The sequence below is a fragment of the Uranotaenia lowii genome, chromosome 3 (assembly GCF_029784155.1).
Source record: "Uranotaenia lowii strain MFRU-FL chromosome 3, ASM2978415v1, whole genome shotgun sequence".
Taxonomy (NCBI): domain Eukaryota; kingdom Metazoa; phylum Arthropoda; class Insecta; order Diptera; family Culicidae; genus Uranotaenia; species Uranotaenia lowii.
In genome coordinates this window covers 46,292,945-46,302,423 of record NC_073693.1, presented here as the reverse complement: position 1 = coordinate 46,302,423, position 9,479 = coordinate 46,292,945, and the positions used below count along the sequence as shown (strand labels likewise).

General features: G+C 44.5%; 1 protein-coding gene across 1 annotated transcript; it reads left to right on the top strand.

Moving 5' to 3' along the window:
* Positions 1-833: 833 nt before the first annotated feature.
* Positions 834-1,706, top strand: LOC129751218 (uncharacterized). The gene is made up of 2 exons (XM_055746589.1): positions 834-1,087; positions 1,151-1,706. The coding sequence occupies exons 1-2, from the start codon at positions 890-892 to the stop codon at positions 1,526-1,528; spliced, it is 576 nt and encodes a 191-aa protein (XP_055602564.1). The 5' UTR covers positions 834-889; the 3' UTR covers positions 1,529-1,706.
* The last annotated feature ends 7,773 nt before the right edge of the window (positions 1,707-9,479 follow it).

Sequence of the window (9,479 nt, the reverse complement as noted above, 5' to 3'; positions counted from 1 at the left end):
TTGTCATTTTTGTCATTTTTGTCATTTTTGTCATTTTTGTCATTTTTGTCATTTTTGTCATTTTTGTCATTTTTGTCATTTTTGTCATTTTTGTCATTTTTGTCATTTTTGTCATTTTTGTCATTTTTGTCATTTTTGTCATTTTTGTCATTTTTGTCATTTTTGTCATTTTTGTCATTTTTGTCATTTTTGTCATTTTTGTCATTTTTGTCATTTTTGTCATTTTTGTCATTTTTGTCATCTTTGTCATTTTTGTCAACGACCTTGATGGAATTTTATCCATTTTGACGGTCGCCATGGAGTTTATGAGGAGTTCAAGCATCCGAATTATTCTAGAAATCAAATTCCAATCAAAATCTGTGATCAAGAAAAAAGGAGACAAATTTAATTTTTCATCGATTCTCCATCCTAAAAAGAATAGATTTTGAATAAATAGTGAAGACAAATGTAAAAATTGAAAAGAAGAATTGGGTGATTTTATTTTAACTCTCATTTCTTCTCAGATTTAACTGCATTCAATTATCCAACATACATCTGATCAAAACATGCTTTCCAAACCTCAAAACAGTGCCATAAAAAGCCATTTTTATGCGCCTCAATTAAATTCAATCATTGAAAACAAATCCGGCTATGAGGTGTGCGGCAGATCACACTCACTGGAACTTCCTATCGGGAAAGTGAAAGTACAAATATTACGAATGATCTGTTTACTCCAGATTTCTTGAACTGGACAAAAATTAAAAGGGCTGGTCAGTAACGTTGATCGGGGTTTGTACATAAGAAGCTTTTAACATTGGAACAATTACTCCGCAAATCTATAAAACAGCCTCGGTTTGATGAGGCCGGGATCAGTTTAGTTCGAATTCGATTTCCGACAATTGCAGTGGCGATGGCGATCAAATATTTTCTGTTGAGCTGTGCCGTTTCGGCAGTTTTGGTTTCATTTTTCAGTGTAGATGCTTATCGAATAACCGCCCCCGATTCCATGGTGGTGGAGTTCGGCACATTCAACACCACGGATCAGATCTGTTTCTTCAAGAAAATTCTGAAAAATGCTCCTAGTCCTAAAACGTTTACCTTTAATAATGTTAGTGTTTTAGTGTTCGAGTGTTAAGAATTTTTTATATCAAATTTGATTGTTTTTATGCAGCCAAACAACCTCCCGATTAACTACATCCGGGTTCAGTCGAGTCAGGTCAAACGTGGTGGAATAACGGCGGAGATAACTCGCGGGAACTTTGGAACGCCATCGGTGACCCTGTATGTGGCCGCCGCCCAGGGACGATCATCGTTTGCCAACGAAGTAAAGGTCGAAATGATGTGTACGAATCCTTCGACAACGACTACCGTGGCGCCTGCTACCTCGACGACGGTGACGGCTGCAACCACGACGATAGCCGCAGATACAACCACGACGACCGCAGCGACAACGACAACAACCGCGGCGACGACAACAACGACCGAAGCCACCACTACCACTACGGCGACTACTACTACCACGACTGCCGCTACTACCACCACGGCTTAAACACGGAAGAACAGAAGTGTTCTTTCGTCCGCTTGGAGGAGTTTCTAACTTTTGTAAATCGATTTCAACAAAATAATTTATTTATTTATTCGTTGACTTATCATATAGGTGAAAAAAATGCGATGAAATCATCAGTGCCAGATTTAAAAGTAATAAATAAGAATATTCTTTATAGAAACGGTAAAATTTTTGAAAGACAATATCACGAAGCTTTTCTTTGATGGAATCACTTTTCAAATCAACAACAAAAATGACACCAGAATCAAGCAACTAATGCCATACAGTGTGTTCTTCAATGATATTATAATATCTCGTTCGAGCTTTTTTGGGGAAGCAACGTTTACTAAAACTGGACTTACCTTACAGTGCATGTCGGCTTTGTACACCAACCCCGTAGCAGACGGCAATCTAGCTCTGAGCCTTTGATTGGAAGCTAGTTCTGTACCATGTTCCTTAAAAGGATAACCTGTTAATCATTAAAGGCAACCGTAGCAGTTGGTAAAGGGATCCGTCATGAGCACCCCGAAACTCTAGGAACTCTGGGCTCCAAACGAACTAGTGGAGCTCATGTCCGCGAAAAAAGACAGACAAATTGGACTGTGAAAACTACCGATCGATCACTGTCCTCAACGCAGCCTGCCATCTTTGATGGCATGCAGGAGCACGGAGTGAGAAGGCGAAGGAATACCCATGAGCTCGCGCAACTCTACGGCGAACCCAGTATCTAGAAGCTGTCGAAGACTGGAAAGATACACTGGGAAGGGCATGTTGCAAGAATGCTGTCGGGTGACCCGACGAGCAAACAGCCTCATCAGGTTCTTCACCGAGACGCGATGCATTATTCATGACTCAACGTCATTAGTCGTCCCGGCCCTGAGTTTGTCTGCGGCGAAGAAGTTCTCCAGCCTTTTTTAGTTGGTAATCACAGGTCGTAAATCCCGGTTGACGGATTGTATTCCAAGGCACGGCGAGCCACCGCGCCCCCCCAGTTTGCTACTCTGGGTCCATGGGTACAATGGGAAGACTCATGATATACTCCGTGTATATCTTCTACTCCCTAAACTCTACCTGGGGCCGCACCTGGTTACCACCTCGAATTGTTTAACACGAACACTTTAACACGCTTCAAGGCAATACTCATTGACCACCATTGAAACCACTTTCAGCTAAACCTCTCATCCTTACGACTCAACGTCCGAACTCTCCTCTAGTGACTTGAAAACCGACATCTCCTTTCAATGACTCGAGATTCCCACACAAATTTCTCCTCTGCGCGAATCGAGGCCTGATCTCTCCTCAAAAGACTCGAGATCCGACTTCTCCTCGCATCGACTCGAGGTTGACGTCTCCTCTGTAAAATTCAAGGTCCGATCTCTCCTCTAGCGCCTCGAGATCTGACTTCTCCTCGTAATGACTCGAGGTGACCACTTATACCCCTCCTCTTGTCGATTAAAGTCCTCTAACGACTCGAAGCTACCCGTCGTGTGCCGACTCCGATGATTCCCGACGAAGATGTCATCCTACTCCCACTCGAATTGCTCACCCGGTGTCGAGAGCCGCTCTACCCGTGGGTATTCCCCGATCGTGGAATAACCATTTCCTAACGATTTCCACTGCGAAGAAGGTAAAGTCTTATCCCCGCAGCTTCGGTCGTTGGGAATCACCCTACTCGGATACTCCCCGAAGGTGGAGCGTCCTACGCATGAACGCAGCGTACCCACGGCATACGCTACTCAGACGTGTTGCATTATCTTTGTAGATTCAAACCGTGGGGTCGAACGTACACTACTCGACAGCCCCCCGTCAGTCTACTCCAACCCTTATCCGGTCTTCTTTATCCCTTTGACTGGCAACCCTAGGATTTTCGGCCCGCGTCTTTGTCTGCCCGTCGTGTGCCAGATAGAGAGCAGCTTGTCCTGGACTCGCGCCTGTCACGGCCGAATTTGGAACTTTGAACTCTACGACTTGGATGTTTCCCGACAGTGACGACATCCTACACAGACTCGAGAGGCTCGCCCAGCATCGAAAGCCTCTCTACCCGTGGGTATCCCCCGACAGTGGTTAACCCTCTTCCTACGAGGTCCGCTACGAGGAAGGTAAAGTCTTATCCCCGCAGTTTAGGAAGGGCCATACTCGGATACCCCCCGCTACACACGTTCGCGGCGCACCCCTGACCTCCGATACGCAGAAGATGATGCCTTATCTTTGTAGATTTGATCAAGAGATCGGACGTACACTATTCAGATGCTTCCCGTAGGTGGAGTCATCCTACACCGTTTGCGGACTGCCGTTGACTCCAGCTCTTCTGCAGGGCAGTCATGATCCGGATGAACCCATCGTTGACTGCATGCCAAGTGTTTTTTTTTTTTTTTTTTTATTAGTTGTTAACCCAGGTGGTAAATCGATTTTACGGATTGCATTCCAAGGCACGGCGAGCCACCGCGTCCCCCCAGTTTGCTACTCTGGGTCCATGGGTGCAATTGGACGACTCATGATACAATGCTAAGGAACACTGTACCCCCTACGCCATAAAGTCCACCTGGGGCCGCTAACCTTTGTTCCCACCTCGAACTGTTTGACACACTTTGCTTCAATAGTGGGAGGTCATTTCGCGCTAGTGCGCTCCAAGGCAATACTCGTTTCCGAATCCTCTGTCAGCATAACCTCATTCTAACACAACTCGATGCGCAACCCCTCCTCTGACGAGTTAGGACCCGACATCTCATCGTGTGAATGAGGTCCCCACGCAGCGCAACTACTAACTTTGTGAATCCAGTCCAAGATCCAGAAACACAAAGCGAGTTGTCGACGACACTTTCTCTGTTCAAACACGCGGGTAGGAGGGGTAAGCCCCCTAGGCCACGTGTAGGACTCAGACTCCTCTGAACTCACAAATAGTGTTGACTTAAGTCACCACTCAGCGCAACTACCCGATCTTCAAGTCGGACGCATGACCACCCGAAGCGCAGATCGGGCTATAGAACGCCCTCATCAGGTCACACTCGCGGTTCGGGCGCATCAATTCCCGAAACGCGTGTCGAACCCTGACACCTCCGGCAGAATGTGCCTCTCGGACACTGACGTGTAAACACGTCCCTAAGTGATCGGCCCACCATTGGCCACCACTTTGCGCATCTACTCATTTTGCGAATCGGGTCTATACCCACCGAAGCGCAAAACGAGTTGGCGATCGCTCTTCCTCCGGTCACGTCCGCATATCAGGGCCATGACCCCCCGAAAGCGTGTTGGACCATCACGCACACACCCAAGTACTGGTACCTAAGTACCCGGGTGCACCACTTCTTCCGCGCGGGTTTGGCAGACCCGTCGACAGCCTCTAGTGGATTTGGTGTAGTTCTCTTGGCCGTACATCTGCAATACGCCGGACTTGCAGACACGTTTCCACTCTGCACCACGGGGAGGTGGAACTACTTCGCAGAGCAGAACTTGGAATCCGTACACATCCTCTGCACCATGTTGTCTGCTGTAGTGTCGACCCACAGGCGGCAAATATGTTGGTGCGTTCGGGTGTTTTCTCTACGTTACCACAATATGGGCAATATAGCGAAGCAACATGTCCAAACCGATAGTGGTACTTCATGAAGCATCCATGACCACTCAGGAATTGCGTCATATGGAATTCCACTCTACCGTATCTTCTTCCGATCCAGCTCCCGATGTGCGGGATCAGACGATGGGTCCACCTTACTCTCGCTAAGCTGTTCCACAGCTGTTGCCAGTTGGACATTAAGTCCTCGTTGGCGAGATCTCGTACGTTACGCGTGTCTTTGCTGTCGTACCAACAGACATCCTCCTCTAGCAAAACCGAGATGGACATGACGCCCGCCACTAAGTTGAGGACGACATGGTCCGGTATCCGCTGATAACCCGCAGGTTCATCAGCCGCTGAACGATGCTAAGTCGCTACAGGTTACAGTAGTGTCTTCCCAGAGCCTGCCTTCAGGCCGCTGCTCCGTGCCGCAAGATTGACGTGGTCACACTTGCCAGTATCTTAGGATGGTATCCCTGATTGCATTTCTTTGCTCCCTTACGGTGCACATCCCTCCGGATACGCTCCGGGACCTTTTCCATAACCCTTTACTATCAGAATGTCGGGGGAATAAATATCTGTTTGACCGACTACCTGCTTGCAACTTCGTGTTCTTGCTATGGCATCATCGCCTTCACGGAAATATAGCTGAATGACTGCACAATATAAAGTCAGATCTCCGGCCCTGATTACGCATTGTTCCGCTGTGACCATAGTGCCCGTAACAGCTAAAATTGCAGTAGAGGCGGGGTGTTACTTGCCGTGAAGTTAATTCCTGGTGCGATCTGAAACTTGTATGGATTCGCATTGATCTCGTAGAACGAAAACTGTAGGGGAGTGTGGGGTATCGTGGGCCATGGGGAAACGTGGGCCACTTTTAATATCTCAGATGTGTATTAAGATAAAAATCTCAAACCAACTGTCATCGTCGTCACTTTGCGTGAGCATATATTCCTAAATGTTGTTGACTGAAATACGCATCATATGCTTCTTTTATTTATCAAGCTAAAAAAAGTTAGAAAAATTTACTTACATAATTAAAAAAAAACTCCCGCTGATTGGGGATCCTAAAGTGCATAACCAAAATATGCTCATACGTTTATGATCTTAGTTTTGTCATGATCTTTCACGTGGAAAAGGAATTTTTGATGAAACATCAATAAGTCACACAAACGCAACCAATTTGCAAATGATAGCTTGTGGGGAATCATGGGCCACACATCTTGAATCACCTATATTTTTATGTTTTTATACACATTCAGAACTTAAAACGTTTTACCTATCTGCAAAGTTTTCTTATGCCAAATGAAGAGTTATGAAAAATATTTTGTCCATCCTGTATAAGAAATTTTGCCAAAACGTTCGCGAGCCAGGTTTTGGAATCTATGCGCTCATACAGCGCTCTCTTTTTTATTTCATCATCTGTAATTGCTTTTAAATAACGAAATGAATTAGGAAATCACAGTTTTGGGTCAACTCATAAATTTTGCATGTTATTTGGTCAATTTGGATTTGGTAGCCCAAGATTCCCCACCATTTTTCTAAATCCAAAAAATATTTTTTTTTTAAACAGTCAGAATTTGGGGAAAATAACTTATTAAAAATTTAAAAAATATCTTATGATACCTTGAAAATGTAGAAAACCATACCAATTTTTTATTTTCATTTTATCTTTTATAATAAAGAAGTTATGGAACAACGAAAAAAAGTGGCCCATGATTCCCCACTCTCCCATACGTATGCCTACTGTACCTGCCACCCAATCGCTCAATAGATGTTACCCTCGCTGAGTCGTTTCCACGCTGCATCTTTGAAAAAAGCTCCTTCTGCGCTTCAGAAGATGACATACTTGTCATTGGCGAATTAAATATGCCCCGTTTGAAGTGGTGCTCCAACCATGGCAGCTTTCTGTACCCCGACCCAGAACGCTCTACTTTTTCGGCACCTTTAAACATCATATTGGACTCCCGTATTGGTGAACGAATACGGTCGAACACTGGACCTCTGCTTTGGCAACGATGGATCTCGTTTACCGACCATCGAATTCGCTCTTGCAACGCTTTTTAAAGAAGTTCCCCATCACCCTATTCACATCGATTGAAGTAACTAGGCTGAACGCTACTGTAGAAAAACTAGCAACCTTCTACCTCGACTTCAAGAACCCTGCCTCAACGCTGCCGCTGAAACCTTCTCAAAAATTCTGAATTATGTCATAAATCGCCACGTTCCAAAATGCTCTAGTGGGGGAAATATGTGAATTCCCTGGGTCACAACTGAATTGCAAGGATTGAAGACGGCAAAAAAGGGTGCCCTTCGAAAATATAAGAAGCAAAAATCACCATACACTAAGAATATGTATCGTAAATTTAACTCCGCTAACTCCGATTATTAAAAAGCCAGAACAACTATCTACATCGCGTACTACGTAACCTCAAGTCTTGCCCAGAATCGTTTTGGAAACACGTCAACAGGAAAAAAAATCTGGTATACCTTCAAACATGATTCTAGCATTACGGCTAACTCTGATCGTGGAATCTGCCAAATCTTCGCCCACAAATTTTCTAGTATTTTTACTTCAGCTTCAACATCCCCAGAACATTTAGCTAGCGCTGTCAGGAACGATTCGCCATTGGGCTTTTCAATAAATGGTATTGAAATCAAAGAGGCAGTCATCTCTAAAGCAGCAGCGAAGCACAATAATTCATTTTCTACGGGCGCGGGACGGAATTCCAGTTGTTTTTTTTTAGTTTCATGCCTGTTTTGCTCACTCCTGTTCAGCTCAATTTTTAAACTTCGCTTGATAGAGCTACCTTCCCTTTACCATGAAAGGAAGCTTCTATGTTCCCGGTGCATAAAAAAAGGAGATAGGAGGGATGTCATCAAATACCGTGGAATCTCTGCATTATATTCGATTCTCAAACTATTTCAATTGGTGGTCTAGGATCCGTTTTTTACATCCTGCAAAAATAACATCTCAAATCATCAGGACGGATTGATGCCCAAACGCTCTACGACAAGTACCTTGCTAACGTTCACTTCTTTTGTGCATGAAAGTTTTGCTGCCAAATTTCAAACAGATGCTATCTATACCGATCTGTCCACTGCATTTGAAATTGCCATCGGAAAACTCGAACGCTTAGGGTTTTGTGGTACTCTACTTGGCTGGTTTCGCAGTTGCTTAACAGACCGTAAATTGGTTGTTCGAACGGGTGACACCTTTTCCAAGCAGTTTCTTGCCGCCTCCGGTGTGCCAGAAGGTAGCCATCTAGGACCGCTTATTTTCCTAATTTAATTCAACGACGTGTTGTCACTACCCGACAGCCCCAAATTTTACTATGCTGATGACCTAGGCGATAACAATCAGATATCAGAACCTACCACAGAAAGGAATGTAAATGCATCAAAGATGCCACCTTCGGTAGCACGGATTTGACAAGTTATTGGAGAGCGTACAAGTTCTTAGAAAATATGAACAACTATTCGATACCCTTTACACTCAATTATGCTATCAGATAGTCGGAAGATGAACCTCTGGAGGTCATCACAGTTCGGCCAGAATATATTTTTAGAGATATTGAAACGGATGCGGACATCCTGGACAAACTGCGAGGAAGAAAGAAAGGCTATCAAGTCCATCGATCCCACGGAAGAAGCTTCGTAGCTTGATAACACTATACCTTTGACGAAGTGGATGCACAAATGCGTGGTTAAGATAGTTTCATAATCCGGAAGTATCTGAGTAGAGCTGTTTCCCACGATGGAAGCTTTAGAAATAAGACGCGACCTTCTTTGCAGTGGAGATCGTAGGGAAAGCGCAACTCTACTGAAATACATCCACAGAGAAGAGTGGTTTTCGACGCCGGTCTAGTCAGTTGGGTCGTTGGAGAATGATGCATTAGTTGGAGTTCATTCGAATGGTAGAGTAAAGTTTTTAGCGGATATTAAGACAAGCGTGAGTTCCGGACAAACTGTACTCGATCGATAAAGAATAAATTGGTCAGACTTCGAAGTGAGAGCTATGAGTAAATGCTGAAGTGGCTTCATACATGAGTACATATTGATATGGAACGCACATGCGCGGGTATGTCCTTTCAGTTTTCAAACTAAGTTTTATCGCGTTTATGGGTGGGATCAGGGTCATCAGGAAAATATTAGAGGGTTTAAGGTATACGCAATGGGTTAACTTCTTTGATACCGCCGTAGACCCTCTTTGCTTCCCAATCTAGCTGAGACTTCGGATGACCCTGATCCCAGAGAAGCTTGCTTTTACAGGAGGGTCATTCCCATTAATGGTAGTTTCCCAATTTATGCACTCTAAAGCCTAAGAAGTAATTAATAGAATGGGATTACAAACCTTTCAGTGTCTCTTTGTATTCTTGGGCTTGAACAGGACAGTGATAA

Excerpts from the sequence above, each read along its gene's own strand:
- LOC129751218 (XM_055746589.1), top strand. The coding sequence starts at position 890 with ATGGCGATCAAATATTTTCTGTTGAGCTGTGCCGTTTCGGCAGTTTTG. Across the intron at positions 1,088-1,150 it reads AAACGTTTACCTTTAATAAT|CCAAACAACCTCCCGATTAA; the intron begins GTTAGTGTTTTA and ends GTTTTTATGCAG.